The following is a 23,573-nucleotide window of genomic DNA, read 5'->3' as shown; positions in this document are numbered from 1 at the left end:
GCTACTGCACATCTACTTAGTTGCTCCACCTCTAGGTCTGGTCCCTTCCCACTAGATATATGACATCCCAAGTCCCGAGGGCCAGTTTTGTAGCCAGGGATCAGCACACCTCATCCCTTGCCTGCCACATACAGCTAATCTTGGGAGGCTTACGTGGTGGCAGTCTCACATTACTTCCCAACAAGGCCCCACAGGTATAGGCTCGGTCACCAGGCATATCAGCCTCGCCCCCCCCCCCTTACTTGGGAGTCCCTACAAGGAGCTGTAGACCCCAACAGCCTAATTTTCACAGTTACAGGGGATCACAACCCCCCACCAGGATAAGGTGGTCATTTTTCATTAGGGTATTACTAGATCATTCTCAAAAACAGTGAGGGGGCAATAATGAATGACATTGACAAATAACTGCACATGTATACTGCATCAGTAATGTATGTGTTATGTATCATTAATATCTGCAAACAGCTAGAGCTACCTTTTGAAAGATGATGCTGCCAGGCAGAAGTAAACAACATTAGGACCCATATTCTTACATTTTACCCATCAGAAATACTTAAATTTCCAATTATGTTTTCAAAATGAATGCAGCTTCCCAGAATGGAAAACTAAATGTATTTCTCAAACAGCAGAAGTGGTTGGTGTATTTGACGATTCAACCAAGACTTTCATTAATTTACCCCAAATAACGATTTGTTTTCTACTTAAGTGGCTGGGAGAGTGGACAAACTATGCAGCCACAGTACAAATTAGATGCAACTTTATTGATTCTTGTTCCTAAAGTGGGGTCACTGCAACAAAGAAAGGCCTATAGATAATAAAAAAAACAAGAGCAGACATTGCACACTGAAGATAACAAACAATCACAACAAAATGAACATATTGAAGATAATAGTGTACAACGAAGAAAGAATATGTGGTTTTCATCAACATGACGCAGAAAATACAAAGAGGCTGACTGCCAATAAGAGCACACAACAAAAAAGAGCATTTGTAAAATCCATGAGGGACATGTTGATGAATTTGTGTGTTGTGTGTAAGTGGGGAAAGAAGGGATTAAAGCCCCAAACCACTGAATGATCATCCACGCACTGCACAAGCTTCGTAGGGAAATTGAAAGTTTCTTTTAAAGTACCTCCAGTCTAAATTTCATCAGCTCTTCTGAATAAAAATTCCAAATACTGTATATCTTGTTATTCTCATGTGACCTCAGAGTGATGGACAGCACTACTTTTTTAAGCTGTGCACTACTTTTTTAAGCTGTTTCTTACTTGAGTTTTGGAAATTCTCAGTAGTCATGGCAGGGTGATAAGCTGGTCCTTGGAGACTTCACCCCGACTATGAAAGGTTATCTGGAAGTTTCAGTTTCAATTACGACCAAAAGTCATGGGTCTCATGAGATTCACTCTGTTTCTGTAAACACAATACTTGGTAGAATAATAAATGTAGATCATTGCAGTTAACCTTGGAGTAGTCTTTTAGAAGAATGATAATGAACTAACTGTCTGTCAAATGTAATGAAAATGTGGAGCTTTCTACGTCGACACATTGTAGTTTATTCACATTCACCTCATTAGAACCAGAATGGGAGAAAACAGGCTCATTTACACAATCTCAATCCACCTTTGCCCTCTCCATACAGTCTCGGTTTCAGCACTCACATGGCAGGTCCACCATACTAAAGACTATCCCAAACTAATTAACAGGAAGTGGAATACAAAACTCTTCACAGATAATGGACATCAAGGCTGACTTAAAAATACAGTCCATTGTGGGTGACAAATAAATATTTAGTAAAGCGTCTAGACTAAAAGCAACATGTGGGAACAGTGCTGCAGTTTCTAATCTGGTAGGGTAATACTGTTAAAAACAAGGCAGTAATAGAGTGCTAGAATAATGAAAAAAATTGGTTGACAATTCACAGAAGTTGAACAATGGTTAACATTTTTTAATCAGTCTACAGAAAACCAAAGTCTTTTGGGCTTAAATATAAGTGAATAAGACAGAATAAATATGTATAGACAAAGCGGTTAGTGTCATGTCAGAGGTTGTCGATCCTAAGAGGGCAGGTCTTGCATAATATGATCCTGCCAGAGGGCAGACGCCAAAGGAAGCGAGAGTGAGAGTAGAGGAGAGTGGCGTGCTGCTACAAACACAACTCTTTTTGTGAAGATGTTGATGGACAATGACTGTTAACCCTCAGTGTGAAGTGTTTTGTGAGCTGGCAGCTATTGCAGTCGCGTGTGCAACATAGCGGGGAAGGACTGGAGTAGCAACATAAAGCTAACCGAACTCGCCTGGGTTTCAGGTTAGGTAAGGCCCACATCCTTTTTTTAGTAAGTTAGGTAAGTCGTGGCCTGTTAGTAGCTGGTACAGACATAAGGCACAATGGTTATTAAATCCCCTAGACCTAACAACAAATTACTTCCAGATTTCTGTCTATATACAGTACCTTTCTTTTCTGACATGTAATCAAACATTTGATTTTATAGCAGTAAAATTGTTTTGTGGGATAGTTTGCATTTGTAAGAGTAGCTAAAAAGACACCAAAACAGCACATGGCACGACGACTGCTTCCTGAGAGCAACATGGCTTTACACAGTTTACCCTTTTATTTGTAGCATCTTCATTAATAAGGAGTGCCATCCACAGGTATTCAGAGACACCGAATACTGCTGTACTGCTCGGGAGGGATCGTTTTAGAAAAGGACCTTTGTTTCCAAGGAATACTAACCCAATATACTTTTCTAAAAGTGGATTTCCACTTTTCTACTCTCTAATTTGAATGGTGAATTCGGGGACGTTTTATGAAACAAAAAATAGCGTTATTGTATACCGGCGGCTGCCTTTTCCAATCCACCGTGCTGAACAGAGGCTCCAGACAGCCAGGGATATGAGAGCAGGCAGCACAGGAACAAAAACACTGACAGTATGATAATAACGTCCGAAACACACAATTCAGTCAGTGGTGTCTGTGGCATGAGAAATACTTTTAATGAGTACGTATTTCCGCTCACAGAATAATAGGTGGTCCTTAAGTGGACACAGGACACATTCCCGTTCTCACTGCTATTAGAATGTGGACACAGACCACCTCCGAATGCGGTTTTATTGATCGGATCTCAATGTGTGCACAATGCGTCCTGAGAGCGTTTCCAAGTGTACTTAGAGCTGTCCACTTGTCCTGTCCAAATCAGATGTCTCAGATTGGATTTTACTACCAGGTGGATACGCACCCTATATGGCTTGAATTTGAGCAATATCTAAATATGCCATTTGCTAGCTGATTAAACCAACATTTTACTCAAGAAAGATAAGAATAATATCAATGTGTTTTTGTAAATAGTCTTAAATTATTAAAAGGAAAAATCTGAAAATGCTCCTTTTTGTCTCAGCCGGCTGGAGGGGTGTGTCGGGTACTTGTTTGATTGACAGCAGCTAGCAGTCTGCCAGAGTGTCGGCGTTACACCGTAGGGAACGAGAGACATTTTGTGTTCATGTTGTTAAGTCAGATAAGGAGACTTTAGCAGGAAAGCAAATGTGTGTTGTTGTTCCAAGTCTATGGCTCTCGTATTGTGTAGCAGGCTGCTGTCGGGCTCAGTGTGATAGTCTGCTCTGCCAATGATACAGTAGAAAGCTGACGTTTTGAAGATTTGATTGGCTGCACGGAAATAAGGTTCCCATACGTAGACTGATACCAGAGCAATATTCCATCAAACTAATGCAAAACAAGGGGATGCCATAATGAAACCAAGCCAAAAGTTTGGTTTCTGATTTGTTTTCTTAAAAATGCAATTAATTCCAGTTGGACTTGTGGACTTGAGTGGAAAGAGACTTGCCTACCGCTGTGGCTAGTACAGTACAGCAGATGATGACATTATTTAAACAAAAAAAAGTGCACTCTGTCTTTGTGGCAGCCTCTTACCATTCACTTGAAGAGTGTGAGTCTGAAAAAGTTTCTCGTAGCCATCAGCATGACAGGTATAGTTGCCCATGTGGGTTGTTGTCACCTTGGTGATGTACAGTGAACCGTCGTCCCCAAAGTCCTACCAGAGAAAGAGAAAATTCTCAATGACTTACAGAATATATTAGTGGTCTTGTTCCAACAGTGCAGTAATGATGTTTGAAGGCATTTGAAGCTGGAAATGAATGGTTACAATGGAAACGCAACAAGCCTGCAGTGTGCCGATGAGAAGATAAACATGTTTCATAGCATAGGAAATGAAAAATACAATAGCAATCGTTCAAAAAGGCACATTGTACAGCAATGTCTATCAATCTAAGTCAAAGGTTAAAGCCATTTGGTGCCACAGAAAACACATGAGGAAAATAACTGTTAAAGTCACAGTTAGGAAAAATTGTTTTGTGGTACATGTCATTTTTCCAATCAGAGGAACATGATCTGATGGAAAGGGACTGAGGCTATAATTGATTAGCATAGAAATTACTGTGTTGGCTGCTTTTAAAACAAAAACAGGGCAATATAGTGCTGCAGACGTACGGCCAATCAAAGTAACTTCTAATGCTCTTTTAGATGCATTGTTCCTGAAAAGGCCAAAATACAAGTTGTTACCCTTTGGTTAACATAAATGTCCCATAAATACATAAAACATGTTGCACTTCAGTTCTCATGTCGCCTACTTAAAGCAAAACAACCTATCCATGATGTGAACTTCATGCTGTGCTGTGATTACTAAACCAGTGAACACAAAGAAAATGGTGCTGAACAAGGAAAGACAGCAAACAGAATGCTGCACAACTGCAGCACAGATAGAAGCCCCCAAAGCTAATGAGCCCATTTATAAATCCATCTGACAAAGAGTGAATGTGTGCCAACTTTTTAAGATCAAGCCATGTTGGCAAGTCATTGTAATGCTTTTTTTGTATTATATGAAGTGTAATGGTGGTATTATGTTAATAAAAAGTGAAAACAAGTTGCGTTAAAAAACAGGGTGGTGAAGTCAACCCCTTCTGTTTTGGTTAAAAGTTAAATTGGTGAACTTTTACTTCCACTCACAAATGTAAGATTAAAAGCTGTTTGTCAAATCTCCTCTGAATTAAAACTAGTCAACAGTTGGTTAAGAGCAGCCTGTCGGGGTCGTACACGGCTGCTGGACAGAGACAGTGGCAAAGATGCACCTTATGAGACATGTTTTGGAATGAGTGTAGAATATAGCATTAGTAATGAAGAATAATTAATTTAAAGCCATATGTAATTTGGAAATTCTGATTAGCATAGTTTTCAGAATAGGGCAGCATTGATTTTATCTGCACTTGCTATTGTGGTCTCCTTCGTTGCTCAAGTTAGGCTTTTCATTTTAGCCAATTGTATCCATACGTAGTACATTGTATTGTTAATTGCTACAGTACAAATTTAATATTTTACATGAATATAATTGACTGACTAAATTCTTTCATTATATATATATATATATATATATATATATATATATATATATATATATATATATATATATATATATATATATATATACATATATACACACACACATTAGCAGAGTAATGTATTGCTAATTAAAGGTGGCTGATTGGCTGAATGTTTGCTATCACTTGAGAGTTACTCTAAAAGGTAACTCTTTACCAAGAGTGAGACACTTGATAAAATGTGTCTTATTCTTCTCTTTTAGAAAATATTATGTTTAACTCTTACAGTGACCCTGGTGTAGTATAATCACAGTCTTATTTTATGTTGTAGTACATTTTTCACACAACACTATATTCAAAATACAACTTTAAATGACTAATTCTTCTCTTTAATTTAAGAGAAATACTCAAATCTGTGTCAAATAATGACATCATTTTAGCACATTAACTATATCAAGTGATTATATTATAAATCTACAGGGACAACTTATGAGCAAAATACCGGCCTGTGCTAACGATAATAGGTTTTAACCAGGTTCTGAATGCACAGCTGCTTTTCAGAAATGAACATCATCCAGCACTCAGCCTTCATTAGAGTCTTCTTCAGTGCTCACTAAATTGATGAACTCCAAGTGCCAAAACGTTTTCATTCCTGATTGCTGCCATGCATTGAAAAATCATTCATATACTTTAGTGGGGTGAACCTTTGCTCTTAAGAATGTCTTAGTCTGTCCCTGTGCTCCTCGTTTCTTATAAGTGAACTGAGCATTCTTTTATTAAAATTATTCCACTTACCAGTCCTCTTTCAGAAGAGTTCATAACAAAACAAATGCATTTTCTCATTAAATAGCTTTTTACATTTTGATCACATATTTGCTGGCTGTTTAAATCTTGGCATTCAGCTTCTCCTTAAATGTCTACAGACAAGCGAGGAGAGTCAGCCATTGTGTTTACAGGCACATAGTGTGTTTATCAGTTCGCCCCGGTGTGCTCCGATCTAACCTACAAGCTCGGTAACGGCTCGAGCTGAGTGAAGCATCAGAGCTTCACAATATGAGGGGAAATCGATGGTGCGTTTTGGCCCCTTGGGCTGAGAGCATATTGTGTCACCTTCTTAAATGAAAAATGAATGGGGGGAGAAATGAAACTCAGAGTGGTGGAACGGGCCACGGCGGAGGCTGTCGACATGATTCCTCCACCTCACCTCACCACCCTCACCTCAGCTATCACCAGCACCCAGCTCTCTGCAGACAAAGCAGGCCAGTGTACTCAGAGGGTAAGGGAGACAAGGGCAGGTAGAGGTGGATTTAGAAATAGGCCATAGCCCTCAAGAAACTATAATTAATAAAGCTGTCTGGGCCAGGTCACCTCTGAAAGGACACTTAAGAGCCACCTCATTGGATAGCTAACGTCTGGTGGCGACGAGGCAATTCAAATGGCTTTTGAAGAAGTTTCCAGGCTAGCCTTATGAAACTTTGTGAGGAACACAATACGGTGAGTGAAAATACTCTGATGTATGAGATTAACATGGTTTGACATTAAAGGGCAGGTTTACTCAAATGACAAAAATCATGTTTTCTCACTTGTCCCTGGTGGTATTTACTGTAACCACACAGATCGTTTCAGTTTTATGCGCCAAATGTTTTGAGATTTCAGCTGCAAACATTTCTGCCTCCACCCCAATATAATTGAGTTGAATGTAATTTTATTTGCCGTGCTCACAGCTTTGAAAATTGACATTTAAAAAAGATTCAGCTGGGTGTGTTTTATCGAGAGAGTATGTTTTCCATTACTCTGCACGCATCCTCCACAGCACTCACTGTCAACAATTTCCACTGGAACTACCAAAGAAACAGTCCCCGCAAAACGTGTTGGTAGTGTTCAATTACTCAGAGTATTGGGAACAGTTTCTGGAAAGAGAGGATGCTGTTGAATTGTGTTTGTGATGCTGTGAGTATCACAAACAAAATTCTGTTTTCATATATGAGCCACACTATTGCACTGGGTGACATGTTCCTTCCTTACTACGAGCAAAGCCACTGTTTATTTTGCCCAGCTGTTTTGAAAATTATTTTGCCTTTTTTTAATTTATTTTTTTAAAGAAAAAGTAATTTGTGACCAGTATTTGAAGATCTAAAAACTTCAATTGGAATGAAAGGGCTTTAGAATGAGAGCCACAGACAGGCTGGGGAAGTCAAAGCATTGAGAGATGGACTAACACTTTGTTGGTTTTGGTCTTTTCGTGGGATTTGTTGACAATAAGAAAAATATACTAATACATCACCATCTTATCCTTTATCCTTTGATTTAAACAGATTATTTATTTGATGTTCTCAACCTGTGCATTTCTTATAACAGCATCATGCATCTACTGTAGGCACCTCACTAGCTTTGCGGGCTTTTTGTGAATGTAAAAAAAAAATGAAGTAATGTCAGTCTGTTGAGACAAAAAACAAAAAACACCCTACCTGGGATGGGATCTGTTGAGGAGTAAAACAGAGGTCAAAGATTAAGAAGTTTAGTTCAATAAAAGCATAAGAAATGGATTTAAAAGCAGACAGGTGACAGTTCTGCTGGTGTTGTGGTCGGGAGTGAATTGCATAATGTCACAGACAAAGTACAGTATATACCTCAATAAACATCTAAAGTCAGGAAAAAATAGAAATAGTTTAGAATGCATGAGTGTGGTTCTGGGCTCCCAGACCATATGATTAATTCAACAACAAAAAGCCTTCTTTTTTGAGTTGGAGATATGATAAAACATGCCACTTTGATCCAGTAAGATTCATGTGTTGTCTGCCATATAAAGTTGCACAGCTTCATTTATTCATCCTCTGCAAGCGGCACAGGAAGACTACACATTGCACAGTATCACACAAAGTGGTACACTCTGATCAAAACGAAATGTAGATATTATTAATGATCACATCCATTTAAAAGGACCACATGATACATCTCCCCAATGCAGAGATAATGTTAAACCCACCAGAATAAGGCACCAAAGCATTACAGGAGATAAAAACACATATTCCAAAGGACAAGATAAGGAAAGAGAAGAAAGATTCAGCTCAGATTGTACTTCTTTCTGTGCTTTATCTATTCCTGTTGAAGCTGCAGTCTTCAAAACACATTTTCTATTTTTAATATTTTTTTAGATTTTGGATGCTAAATCAGATATATATATATATTTTTTTTCTATAACAAATTTCACAATCTTTCAAATATCAAATGCGTTTTGAATCTTCCAAACCATTTCCAAGACCACTGAATTGTAATACACACACACACACACACACACACACACACACACACACACACACACACACACACACAGACTGTGTCTTTGGCTCGGCCACTCAGGGAGGATTGATATGCTGACAGCCTTGGATGATGATGCAATAGCCAGCAACTGTCAACTTCATGGAATTACAGTAAGCTGCTTTGTCAAAATTTAGAGAGGCTCTATTGAACTCCAGGATACAAGCGCACCACTGGGATTAATGTGCGATTTACAAAATCTGAATGTCGACAAAATTTCTAAAATAACTACATTCTAAACTGGGAAGGCCTGCACGGTTAGACTGCATAAACCTCCCATTTGTACTCGCAGGAATATTACTCTAATTAAGGCTGGCAATGGATGCTCACAAATATTAACAGCCTGCAGTTATACTGAAATTGTCTGCAAGGCAATTTAGAATTAGTCCGTGGATGCCAGGTGCAGACTAAATCCATTCTCCTCTCTGGAAAGGACAATAATGATTGACTGGAAGTCTGAGAGCCAAAAATAAATCTGAATTAAGCCGGTGATGGTGTGCAGCTAATGTTCCATTGGTGCTTTCTCTTGGTGCTGCTGTTTGCACACAGTTTTCTGATGACCAACAAGAGACTCATAGGGATTCACTTGCTGGTGGTGTTCCATGTTCTGGAGGTAATCTGTGCACTATCAGAGGTTGTAATCTCAGGCTTTGTTACACAAAAAAAGTTTTATGCAACAACATAAAACACAGGCAATATAAAGATCCTGGTTCAGGGTTAATTAAAATGCAAAGAGTTAGTTACATCTTTCTTTCTGCTCTGTTCTATCTATGATGAATAACTCAAGCTATGGGTTCTGGGGACTGAAATCAAAAGTTGATGTCTTCAGGAGTAGGATGGGGCAAACCACAAAAGGCCAAGCTTTGATTGATTACCATCACAGACTGTTCTTCTTTCCACTGTCTCAATAAAAGGGAAAAATGAAGCATGTATGATTCCACAGTGAAAAGCTGAAACATTGGTGTATATGCTGTCATTATTCCAGCTATTGATTAACTTCACACAAAGCTTTTGGATAGCTACAATGCTACAATGGATGTCCTGAACAGCGTTTGGCAGCAAATGCTTTCATCCCTGAGCTGACATTTAAATTGGAAAATACACCCGTTGCAAGATCTAATAATAGTCATTGGCAAACTGATGACTGTGTGTGAAGCACAGACAAAGACCACCCCTGGTCGGGGAACTGAATTCTGCTATGTGTCTTCAGTCAGGAGGTGAAACAGAAGTTCTATTGAATCTGAAAAAACAAACAAAAAAATAAAACAGTTCTCCGAAAAAAATATATTAAAGATAGATCCAAGCCTGCGTTTCCCTTACAAGACCTTGCACCTTTTTTCTCCCATAAATCCTCCAAAAGATATTCAGAGCGTTTTCAAGAAATAATCTGACTTGACATTTCTTTTTTGTTACACCCAGCACTTGCATACATCTTTAATAGCAATGAATTGCATAAAAGCAGTCATAATGTATTACAGAAAATGACTGAAAAGGCAAATGGCGGGAAGGCTGTTACTCTCATACGCCCGGCCTTAAAGTCCCTTTATGGTGTTGAAGCCGCTCCTTATGGGAATCACTCATCACCAACAACCAGAACCAGCACACTAGTTTAGAGCCAGTTGATGGTGCCAAGGATGACTGGCGACAGCTGGGCGCCTCTTACTCATTTTAAGGGTCATCAACATTTAATGTTACATTAGTGGCTTCGCTGGGTCTCCCTTTATCTACTGCGACAGTGTTGACTTAATTATGCACAGCAGCATCACACTCATCTTGGTCAGCCCTGACACACAGAAATGAAAAGGGTTAGGCGAAGGAGGTCTGCCTTTTCTGTACCTCGCCACATAAGTATCCTTGCTCTTTTTGATGTGGATGAAAGTGACACAGAGGGCTGTCTGGGGCTGTGCATGCAGATTAACACACGCACAGACAGACTCATACAGTATACGAATATACAGTCTTTCACAAGTTGAAAAGTAGGTCCTTCCTCTAGGGCTGAACCCCTTTGGTATACCCCTTCATCTTCTTTCTTTGTCTGAAATCCCTGTCCCTCCCAGCAGTCTCTAAACACAGACACCAAGAACACAAACTGACATCCTAGATTACTGTCAGTACTACAATACAAAGCCAGTGCCAACAGTCAAATAAAATGTGCTGACAATCTGAGCCACTGACAAAAAGTTGAAATATGATGAAAAAGAAATATAGAATGAAATTATCTCAAATGTACAGCTCTTGCTCTGAAACAGTCATTAAGAACTGATGATGCCTTACGACGTGAAAACACAATAATTAGACCTGTGCACCGCGAATGTTAGAGCCATTCCACTATATGTGTCTATCTACCTATTAATGTATCTGTGCGTCCACTATGTATCTACCTATCTTTCTATTCTACTTATCTACACATTTATCTGCCCATAAACGAGAAAATCAGAGAGTGATGCAGGCTCTTACGTTGATGTCTTCCAGGTTCAAGGAGTTCAGATATTGATGGTTTCTCTTCCACAATATAGAAGGCCTCCGCTCCCCAGTGATGGCACACGTAAAGACAACGCTCTGGCCAACTATTACAGTAGTGACGCTCACTTTCTGGTCATCTGGAAGGGTGAGCAGGTACACATCTGTTGATGAGAGGAAAAAAAACAACACAATGTCAGACAGATTGTCTAAGGAAACTAAATTAATATACCTTTTGAAAAGATTGAATTAAACTGCTGAGTAAATTGGCAACAATTCAAGTTGTTTGTAAAACTTTTATTTTGAGTAAGTTAGCTTGAACAACGGAAGAAAACTCAAGTCACAGGTTGCCTATATTTTATATCTGACATTTGATGGATATGTCTTTCTTGTAACCGCTCATAATTTAGAGGAATACACCCATGAGATACTTCACAATGCAAGAATTCATGTTTTGCCCAAATGTTTCTCTTAAAGGGGAACTATGCAGGTTTTTTTTTAGCTTAATTTACCTTAACTGAACAGCTTCGGAGTCATTGGAATGGTTATATGACTTTTTTTCGAGTTGAATGGTGGTTGTCTCGCTCCCTCCCCCCCCAGCGCCTGTGAGTGGAAAAACCACCCTTGCAACTTTGAGCCGCCAGCCTCAGCATCAGGAAGTATCGCGTGATATCAGGTCTCGCGATCTCACGAATTGCTTCACGGCACTGCACACATACGCCCGTTCAGGAACCGGCTATCAAGGTAGTGATGGAGTTTAGAGAAGCAGAAAGCTAGGAAAGCATTGTCAGAGGAACAAAGAAAGAGGAAACTGTAGACTGACCAAGCGAGGAGTCAGACACGAGTAAACATAGGAGCTGCTAAATATGGATTTCGAAGCTGTAGGGGGAGCTCTATAGAGAAACCTGCGAGCGAAAGCGAAGAAATGGCCAAAACTGCATAGCGCCTCTTTAATGAAGCCTAAAAATAATAATTCAGAACACAAGAGTGTATCAATTAGATGCTGTTGTGCTATAGAGGAAGATGGTTTTTTTAGTTAAAGATGCACTGAGGCAGCACAATTATTGCAATTTGCAAAGTAATTTGAAGAAATTAAGTTTAAAGTTCCATAAATACTTTGCATAATTCATGTAATGACACTATAACGAGAGTACTACTTTCTCTTTGGGTCTCTCCGAGGACCCTGGGCTCACCACTATGTAACTCTTTTTCAGCTAACACTTCAGAACAGACACTTTTGGGAGGCACCGGTGCTGCTGGTCTGATTCCTGCTGAAACCACTTCTGAAGTGTGCTGCTTTGTAACTAGAAGTTGGACTATTTTTAACATGCTCAGTGCTCTGAGATTTTAAAACAAGCTAGGCTCTCCACATTGTTGTAAAAGCCCAGGAGTGCACCCTTTCTGATGAAAGTAACATGAAAAAAAAAACTGCGCTGCCATAGAGGCCCCCAATGGAAACAGCCCTAGACCTCGACCAGAGTTGGGGCTTTGCTCGATTTGGTATTCCTACAATACCTAAAAGGTTTTTGTAACAAGTTTCTTTCTTGTGATAATGATTTGTTGTGTTCTCCGCGGCCAATTTCTACCTATTACTTAGAGGATGATTGCCACAAAGAAAAGCCAGGGTGGGTTGGTAAGAGGTCAGCATGGCTATGGTTGGTTAACGCATTTTGTGCGTCCAGTAGTTTGATAAGACAATGACTACAATGTACACTCATCGATTCTTTGGTGGTATTATGTAACGTTGCCTGTGAGAGAATGCTTTTTAATCTTTCTCTTGGGTATGAGCAACAGAGCAAACGGAAACAGAGACTCAATTTGTTCCGCTCCTAAGGGCATGAAATACAAAACCTAATGAAAGAGCAGGACCAGCAGACAGTGTTCACTCGCCACAGCCTAGAGAATCAGGATGAGAGCGCCTTCAATTACAGCGTGACTCCCGTGGCCCTGTACCAATGGCTTCTGAATGCTTTTTTAACCTTCTCACTCATTTGCAGTATTTGGTCCACTTGTTGTGTCTCTGAACTGTGAACTTGGCTAGCCCGTTAGATCCAGGCCAATCACACTGAAGCCGTAAAAAAAAACCTCTTACATCTTTTCAGTGGGAAGCTCCAAGTTAAGACTTCTAATCTCTAATTTGGCCCAATCACACCCTGCTTAAACCCAGGCAAATCTCTGCCAGGATTAGATCAAAAGTAGAGGATTAATAACAGCCGTTTCCTCTGAGTGCAGCATAACTCTAAGTTTACATGATTATACTGTGTTGTTTGGATGATTCACTTCTTTTTAGTTTTTAATTGTAGAATGTTGAAATTAAATATTTAATTATTATTCTGCATACCAAATCAATACGTCAACGCACATAAAAGAAGATATAAGAAAGCAGGGTCAAACATTTATTAATGAGCCAATCAGTCGTTCTTCTCAAAAAAAGGAAACATGAGTTTCTTCATTTATTAGTCAGTCTCTTTCATTGGTTGATGATAAAAATGTCTTGTGAAGGCCTGCACTCAGGGAAATTACTCTTGTCATGAACATAACCCATCACTTGTATTGATCTAGAAAATGAAGTTGAGTTTAAATGGTACATGAAAAGAAATAACCAACTTCATAGAGCGACTGAAGAATGTCCCTTGTGGACATCATAATGTGACGGAGATCATTTGATGGAACACGTTTGATCCGTAAGGAGCCGTTTGTATGTGATTTAGACATAACAATGGCAGTCAGCAGGGGGTATTTGAGAGCCAACATGGCCAGGGAGAAAAGAAATGAAAAATCTTGAGAAACTAAAACCTCCTCCTTTTACAGGGAACTTAAACAATGTTTCATCCAGATTGTGTATTAGTGGAGCCCTTTTAGTTCTGTCCAAGTTAAGCAGCTATTTTCAAATACTCAAGACTTTCAAAGTTTTAACCACAAAATGGCTGTTCCAGATCTTACATATATGCTTCTGTCGTTAGCTGTGACTTTCCCTAATAACACACTGACCCCCAACGCCTCAACCTTGGGATTTGCAGCAGAGAATGACAGGACATCGCCCTAAATTGGACATTGTAGAGTCACCCTACCTGTCAAATATTAAATTCTGGTGGAAAGACAAATAGAGCACAAATTGTTTTAAACTGAGGTGAGTAAACGGTCCTTCCATATAACGCTGAACGAAACAGGTTCAGACCTTTGGACTCGGTTGTTTTTTTTTTAATTTAACATCAAACACTAAAATGTATTGTTTAATATTACAACTTGGGTCTTATTTTTGTAGCTCTGGCTATCAGTTCTATCGGTTAAGATAACATTGTATTCAGAGTAAGTCTGCATTCACACAGCCTGCATCGGCCGTCGGACAGTGCGGCAAAAATGCAGCTCTTTCCATGCATTTTGAATGGGGGAAGTGTGTTTAGACTGAAGCAGGAGGTGCTGCAGGGGGAGACGGAAAAAACCGCAGCAGCTGCGGTGAAAAGTTAGGACCGACTCAACTTTTGGAGAAACACAACCCCACGTCACGATGCGGTGGCCAATCAGGTAACCGGAGATCAGACTCGTCAGTCGGTTTTGATGCGGTGTGAGAATCCCGTACAGTAAACAGGACACATCACTGCCTCTATCGCAGCCACAAGAAAGTCATAATACACAGCATTGAATGCCCAGGAGTTTGTGTAACAGCTGAATGTTTGCAACAAAGCATGGTCTATCGGTGTCGCTCGTCTATTTTCTTTCTCCGTGAAATGAAGCTGCCTTCAAGTGCTGACGGAAAACAGTAACTGTGACATATAAGTCTACTTGTGCTACATTGGGGGATTAAAGAACACAACAGGACGTCACACATATGGGCCATTTCAGCGGCATTCCCACCGCTGCACAACCCTGCGGAAAAAACACCGGATTGCTTTTTTTTTGGCCTGAACACAGCCAGTGGGGCAACAAACACCTTGTTGTTTTGCTAGATTAGTTACCACTTATTTGGAGGTTTAAAAAAAAAAGCAAAAGTGAATGCAACTGTAATGTCGCTTATAACCCCCATTGCCCAAGAAAATAGTTAGTGCACACAACTGCAACAAGTTGAACCAGTCTGTAAACTGTAATGGATTTTATAATTGAAATTGTTGGTAATGATTTCACTGGTAACTAAATTTGAGGATAAATGTCCCAAGTTCAGTGCTGATCTAAAGAGGTTTGAGCTTAAATAAAAGTGTAGGTAGGTGTACTAAATGAATAAGAACCAAAACAATCCGATGCAAAACCAATCAAGGTGTGAAGCAAACAAAACTCGCAGACATCAAACCAAAACCTACAATGACCAGAACAAGGAGAACAACACAGCAGGGAAAGTAAAACACATTAAATCTGCTCTGTTGCAGAAAGTGAAGAATTAAGAAAAATGGACCTTCCATCAGTCACGCATGGCTAATCCATGATCCTCCTCCCCTGATCAAAGCACCATGCAGCCACTCGGCACTCTTAACGATGTTGAGGTGGTGGTGGGTGGATACGCTGACAAAAATCTCCTTCAATAATGTCCTCCCTAACCATTCAATTACAGCCCCCTTGTATCTTAATGCTTCTGGAATACGCTGCAAGCAACAAACTCGATTTGTCGCTGATCCCCACGGGGGATAGAAAGGTGTGAAGTTATAGGGAGAATTTAAAGAAGAAAGTGCACACAGCATTAACTGGTGGATGGAGGAAGGAAGGAAGGAAGGGATGGAGGAAGGAAGCGAGGGGCTAGAATCCAACCTGAATGAGAAACTCCTCAGAGAGATGGGCTGTTGGAGCCAACTCAAACACTTTGATTCCAGAACCTCCTCTGTGAGAGATTTATCAGAGGAGCCTTGGCTCCTCTTTTTTTGTCTGATTTGAGGCCTGAGGGACGCAGCCCCCTGGAAAGGATCAACCTTCACCGTCCAACCTGTAATTAGTGATTAACGGTGAAGTCCATACATTTGATTTACTCTGCTCTGCTACCAGAATGGGATGTTGGTCAGTGCCACAGCGAGAGGTAAATCACCTATTGCACTGGAGGCTACAAGCTTGTCAGGGAAAATAGCCTGGGCCTGCAGGATGTTACGAGGGGCCAGCTGCATGAAGACAAATTGCACTAAGGTTGCTTAGCCAACCCCCTTACTACATCCTCTATCATGCTCCAGTGCTCTCTTTCTCCGACACATGCCTGCTCGCTCTGTCTGTCTTCACCAAGTCTCTCATTCCTCTAACACACTCCCTCTCTCTCCCTCTCAATGATGTTCTATATTACTTAGGATGAACAATTGTGTACCCCAAATTGCTTTGAGTTTGACTTTTTGAAGACGAGATGAGAGTAGTTTCCCTGATGTGGAGTATTCATAGCCCAGCAAAGACTCAAAGGGGGGGAAAAAAACACCACAAAAACAGAATACACACTCATGTCAACATTCTCTGATCTTGGATGGTTGAGCTGATTTGTGCCAACTCTCTCCCAAAGCAAGAAGAATGGAGTTTCTGTTTTTGATACTGAAGATGAGCGACTCGGTGGACTTGAATGTTTGACAGAGGAAGAAGATAGCTTGAACGCTGAAAAACACGTACTCCCCCCTTTGTCTAACCAAGGAAAATACTTATTTCTGCTTTTAATGTTGAACTGCCACTTGTCGCACTACTAAACAAAGTTGATCCCCGCTGTACAATGAAGCAACAATAGTCAGGTGATCTTTAAGCCCATAAAGACAAACACCCATGTTGACAGGGAGAGATCTCGTCTTCTCAGCTTTTAGCGAAGCCACAACCCAGTTTAGAATAGCAGAACACTGTGTGAGGAAACGTAAATAGAAGCTTGTGTTTGATTTGAAGGTTGATTGTTTTGTATTCAGAGGGAAAGAGAGGTAGTCTGCACAGTGCACACTGAAGATTGTAAGCTCGCATGGGAAAGAAAAGCAGACCATACAGACAAAATATGAACAGACCTACAGAGAAAAATATAACTAAACTGAGAAAACAAGATGGAAAAAATATAAAACAGATGTAAATGTTGGAGGCTAGTTATCTCAACATTACAGACTTGTACATTTTATCTTTTTAGCATCTTTGAAGGGAATGATTTAATGTCAACATCGTCTGAGAGAGAGTCATACTCCCCATCTTCACGACTGAATTTATCAATGTCAATAAATTGTCAACATGGAAACCTCTGCAACCCAACTTTAGGTCAAAGAACGTTGGCATCATTTTGAGGGTGGAACTACCTTTGATGTGCATTCTGAGCTTTTCCACTTAAATCATAATGCTCTTGACAGTCTTCAAGCAAAGTACCCAAGGCACGGCTACAGTGACCAGTCTTTTCAGTATCTATCAGCATGGGCCAGTCTTATACTTCTGCATCGAGCGAACCAGAAGAGATAATAGTGTTTTGCAGCATTACTGCTATAACACTTGTAAAAATGCAAAAATTACAGGTGTTAAGTAAAGGGCAAGAGGATAATTATGACCCCTGTCTCTCTCCTCCCTCAAACATTACACACATCAAGATGGCTATAGAACATTAACAAATGGCCTTAGTGAGTGCATTACCTCTAGCTGATCAGCCTCAAGTCTGTTTCCAAAGCAGCTGTCGGAAGAGATCCTAAGGGACGGCCAGCATTAGTATGCAAGAGAGCCTAAGAGGAGCTCTAATTGGATACATTTTTATCACAGCTATCTTGTGGAAAACAACTAATGAAAAACGCTACTATCTTACTGCAATAGGTAAATCATAGAGCACTTAAGCTTTAGCATAAGAGAGGCAGTGGTTTTATTGTTCCATCATATTTTACACACGTAGGGCTGCATGGCTTTTAACTATATCAGATCCCATCATTTTCTATTTTATTGAGGGTTTATTGTTGAGTGACACCTGTTCCTTCACCATTCTGAGCAACATCAGACACCTGTTTGCATGTTTGTATGTGTTAAAGACGGCAATACACTGAGCATATGCATCTATTAACTTCACACTTTGCAAACTCAGAGAGAGTTACAGACCAGTACGCTTCCATCTAACTGTCTGTGCATTCTGATAGTTTTACATCAGCACCACAGTACACTTGAACAGCTGCACGGCTGCAACTGGTGGGTGCCAACACCCTCAACCGGAATGTTAATACCCGTTGAGAAAAGAGGATGAATGCAGCAATTTGTTTACACTGAACTGCTAAACAAAGCCGCCAGCCAGTAAAGCACAATTAAAATCTCTCAGTCTCTCAGTCAGAGGGCACTAAAATATATTCTGAGAGGTTTCTTCTGTAAAATGAACCCAGATCCGTCAGTGGCAGGTGAGCACTACTGAAGCATTTGTTCAAGTAATCCACAAAGACTTCTCTCTGTCACTCACTGTCCTTAGAACAAGCTGCCCTGTCAGCAGCAGGACAAACTGTCTTGACCACTAACATCTATAATTTAAAGGACTGAAACTGAGGCTCTTTAGTGATCAGTATCAATGAAGTTAATAAATTCCCAACGTATAGAACATGGGATTGGGATTTGTGTTATTTGCTGTAGCTTACAGCTGCAAAAAAAAAATGTAAAAGATGCAGGAGGTTGCACTGTGATGCACTTCTCTTGGGAGTTGATGTTGATGTGGATTGTCGCAAAAACTGCTGGTGAAGACTGCCCTTTATTCAGATGTATTATTCTGTCAAAACAATTCTTACTTCTTGTTGTTACATTTCCATTGTTTATTCTGTCTATATTTAACACTGTGTCTGTATGTAACAGTTAAACAAACTGCTGTTGCTGCTCCTAAAAATGACAAAACGCATCATTTATGGTAGTAAAATGGTAGCACAATGGTGTTTAAAGAGGCTGGAATATATAAATGTTTCCCTCTAGTTTTTGGGGGGTTTATTGGCTTTCTACACTTAACCACAACAATGAAAGTGTACCGTACATAACTGCTACCTATCAGAAACCAAGGCATCAATAAACTCTACCTAATGCTCAAGTTTTTTTAAGAAATGCCTTAAAACCTGTCAATATCTATTCAACCCAAACCATAACTTACACTTATAATCCCTTATTTTCCATTATCCATTATTAAACCATTATTTTATTTTTGCATAACTGCACTTTGCTGAATTGTGAATGGATCAAATGTATCCAACACAAATGAAAAGCTTAACTCAACTGACTGTCAAGTTCAAGAATAAATCTTCATTTAAGAATTTTTGAGCAAAGTGGCCCTTGTACTTCAGTTGAGGATCACTTAGAATTTAAAAAAAGTAATTCTACTTCTTTTAAATCTCTCTAATACATTCTGGAGATAGAAAAGTGACATGCTGGAAAGTGAACCATGAATTATAAAACCATTTTAACACCACTTCTCGCAGCCTGTGCATGGAATGCTCAGCAGGGTTTTGACAAGTAAAAGCCTGAGTATCCATTAATTGTGGCAGTGTATTGGATGCTGAATTACAGCAAAATTGCCTTAATGGAAGGAGCATTTCCGTAAGGAGGCCCTGCTTTTGGTTTGGATGTCTAATTATAATCTTCATAGAATAGAGACTGTAAGTCAACTAATTTTCAAGCTTGGAAACTTTTCTGCAAATATAAACACATAAGATTAGAGCAGTCTTGCATTAAAACAAAAGACATTGAGAAGAAAGATAATGTAAACTGAATAAAATGAAACAAAAAATACACTAAAAATAGTGTCATTGTGGTAATCACTAATGCTAACCATAACCAGCAACACTTTACTTTACCTATGACAGCAATCTTCCCATAACTGACCATGACAACAATTTTGCCTGAGGTTCAAACAGCTGTTGAGAAAACAGTTTTACCACAAGGTCTTTTTAGTAACTGTTCTGATGGTTTCAACATATCACATGCTGGCTTTTATGCCAACATGGACAAGAAGTCTCAAAGTGCTAGGAAACAATGGAGATTTGAATACCTCCAATTCCATGACTTCTATACATACTTTACCTGCTGATGTGGATCATGTAATATGATTTATAACAGCTACTATATGGACGTTGTAGTAAGAATGTTTTCTCAATTGAATCAGGCTGTTTTTGTTGCATAAACGTAGGTCCATGTTGACAATAGACCATCCCTACCTAACATAGGTATACAGCCTGTATGGACCACTTCCTCCCCTGTGATTGACCTTAAGACATGTCCTTCTGGTTTGTGTCATTTTATTATGATGCAGTGCAAAATTAAACTCCACTACATTTGGTATACTGTAGATGCCCATTCTTATGACAAACAACCTAAGTTGTCAGTTAAGTTACAAAAACCTAACCCAAGGTATCTTAGCCATATGTTTGTTGCCACAAGCAGATAGCGTAAGAATCAAATGTCAAAAAAACATTGAATTAACGTTTTGCAAGTATGTTCAATATCAGAATCAGAATCAGCTTTATTGGCCAGGTTTGCGTAGACGAACAACATATTAAGAATAAACATATTAAGAATAAAAACTGAGATGACGGTAAGAATATAAAAAATAGAGTACAGTATAACAATACAATAGTATTTACAATTAAAAAATATAAATATATATATATATTTTTACACACATATATATATATGTATATATATATATATATATATATATATATATATATATATATATATATATATATATATTCAATATGAACGCTAGTAGATACTAGGGCTGTAATGGTTGGTGTACCCATAGTATAGCAGAGTTGCCAGTGGGTAAAAATCTACCTCAGTCACCAGCAAGAGTATAATGTCTGTCTTTGACACTTGCACTACTACTACTACTACTTACTACAGTACTGTTCAAAACAAAAAAGGAACATATTCTTAGACATTTCTGGGGGGGGGTTCCGCTGTACCAAATATGTATGAACCAAACTGTAACTTCTGTGTATTGTTACACCCCTCGCACATACAGTATGTTGAATATGGACACAGAGGTTCATCCTGGATCTAAATGTACAGTACATATACTGATGTTGTCCTTAAAAACACTGTCACCTTTAACTCACCACATCAACAGTACAATATGATGGATCACATTACAGTCCATCTAAGTTTCCCACTAGTCCTCCAGGAATTCTAGCCTCAGCAGAAATCCAAGAGCTGTATCTCCTGGCTGTGTGTTCCAGCAGGAGGTGTCAGGGTTCAGATCAATATCTTAGCACCCAAGAAACAACAAGCAGAGGAGGTGAGATACGTCCCACAGTGCAGCACAAATAGCCTAACCACTCCACTATATAGAAAAGTACAGTTAAGGTCATTACTGTGAATCAGATGAATACAGATCAGTACTGTATAAATAAACTTTACATTGTTGACAAGCTAAATGACGATAACTATTGATAGCAGTGTGGTACATCAAGTAGGACAACAAATGTTACTGCTAGATTGTTTAAATATAGCTGCTCTATGGGGTGAGGCATTTTCAGGCGTGTTAAAAAGCGAGGTGCACTGCAAGTCTGCTGTGCATGGACCCAAGAAGAGGTTTTGTTGGGGATGACATTCAAGCCTGAGGGAGCATTCAAACAGAGGATTCTTTCCAATCACTTGCACATTCATTGTCATTGTTTGCCGTGAAGCAGCGCGTCTAGAGTCCTAGAAAATGCATTTAGCAGCTGTACCCAAACTAATAACATTAAAACTGTGATGTGCAGGCATCGCACCCTGTAATTGTCCAGCCAACTTCAAAGGGCTTAAAAAGGATATTGGCACAAGCATGTGGTCACAGTCTACCTCAAATGGAGCAGTTTTTTAAAGCCCTCTGTTTGAATGCTACTACATGTGTGACAAGATCTCGTGAGATTAAAACGTGACGAGATTTCTCGTTGAGGTAAAAAGTGTCTCGCGATATCAGTACACAAGTGCGGAGCAACAGCCTCGAAAATTAGCATAAAAGATCCCCCGCCCGTTCTCCAAAGTTGACTCTGAGTTTACTTTTGCAGAGCGATAGTGGAAGAAAAAAGCTGCTGGGTGAAGAGACTATTTCTCCACCGTACATATAGAATAAGTAACAGTGTAATTGTTAGTTATACAGGAGAGAATCCAGTCATTTGAGTTGGTGGCAAAACCTTTCAAGTGCTCGTTTTTCATTTTGTGACTTTCGATTGTTCTACATACATACATTCTTTATGTAGTGTACTAAATTGCAAATTATTTATTACAAAACTTGTATATGCTTGAGTGAAGTGTTTATATTATGCTGTAGTACTATAGGTTTCCCTAATACTTTGTGTACTGCATATAGTTGACGTTAATGTCTGACAGTCAATGCCCCGATGTATCGTGACCATCGTGATGTTTTGCGACCAAAAGTTAATGACACTTTATGATAGATGACACCTTATCTGTTTACCCATGATGCACTAGGCCATCATTCACCAAATTATTCAACGATGACAAGGGGCCGACTATCAGTAGCGTGGCAGACATCATTCATATCTGTAACATCATCTAATTAAAAGCCATCACTCCTGCCAGGCAGTTGCCTTACTGCTAGCTGAGGCAAATTGATTCTCAACCCCCCATTCTAGTCTATGCAAAGGAGGAATGAATAATGCATGGACATTAAAGTCTTATCTTCTGTCCTGACAAACAACGTTGCCACGCTTTGAATATTCCACAAAGGTGTGCAAAGGCTCCTTATTAGCAGAGTAGTCAGACAGGTGCCGTTTTCATGGGGAGTCATTCTGCATTTACTGCTGTTCGTTTCCAAACGGCACCATCATTCTGGACACACTGGATCAACTGATTTGCTTTATGACAATGCTCAGTTTACGACAGCGCTTAAAGTATTTGCATTGATTTTTATAGCTGCCAATCACAGATTATGCCGGCAATAAACTGAAAAACTTTAACTTTGCGATGCATTTTTGCCACAGGCACTGTGACAGGGGCCTAAGAGGCCAAATCAATCAATGTTGCTCCACTGCACTGCTGGTCCCCTGGTTACATCTACACCTTATATGTGAAATACATGTTCAAGGCTATAACTCAACATCAACAGCTGTGCCTCTCATATGAAAAAAACAATGTAGCTCTAACTGTGTATTAAGTCATATAGTTGTGTTATACCTGTATGTGAAAGAACACCACAATAACAGTAATAAAAAAGATTGGCCATGGTCAGTTAATTTGATTGACTAGTGTTTTTTAGTCGATCCAATAACATAAGAAGTAGTAATGCTTTGCAAATTAGCATTTATTTCGTAATGTGAATCTTAAAGATGACGTACGATGATTATGGACATCAGGGCAAGGTAAATAATCCAGCACTGTGATCTGGTGATAAAATTAGTTTAAATCTCATGTTGGTGAAACTTGAAACTAAATGCTGAATCCCAGTATGGTGTGTACCTTCATATTTAGACTCCGACCTCCATGACGGGAGCAAATTAAGATATGAAGATTGACTTAAATGGCTCCCAATAATGTGAAAGAACTGATATTAC

At 39.4% G+C, this 23,573-nt stretch overlaps 1 protein-coding gene across 1 annotated transcript in view; it reads right to left on the bottom strand.

Annotated features, from left to right (window-relative positions):
• The window catches only part of fstl5 (follistatin-like 5), a 173,670-nt gene that overhangs the window by 51,437 nt on the left and 98,660 nt on the right, over positions 1–23,573 (bottom strand). Inside the window, exons 7-8 of the mRNA XM_028589644.1 lie at positions 11,158–11,324; positions 3,923–4,043 (exon numbers count right to left, since the gene is read on the bottom strand). Coding sequence (XP_028445445.1) covers positions 3,923–4,043; positions 11,158–11,324 — 288 coding nt within the window. The remainder of the gene's footprint in view (positions 1–3,922; positions 4,044–11,157; positions 11,325–23,573) is intronic.

The sequence above is a fragment of the Perca flavescens genome, chromosome 10, assembly GCF_004354835.1.
Source record: "Perca flavescens isolate YP-PL-M2 chromosome 10, PFLA_1.0, whole genome shotgun sequence".
In the NCBI taxonomy this organism is placed as follows: domain Eukaryota; kingdom Metazoa; phylum Chordata; class Actinopteri; order Perciformes; family Percidae; genus Perca; species Perca flavescens.
The sequence above is the reverse complement of the archived record's forward strand: the minus strand, read 5'-3'. Positions and strand labels throughout refer to the sequence as shown.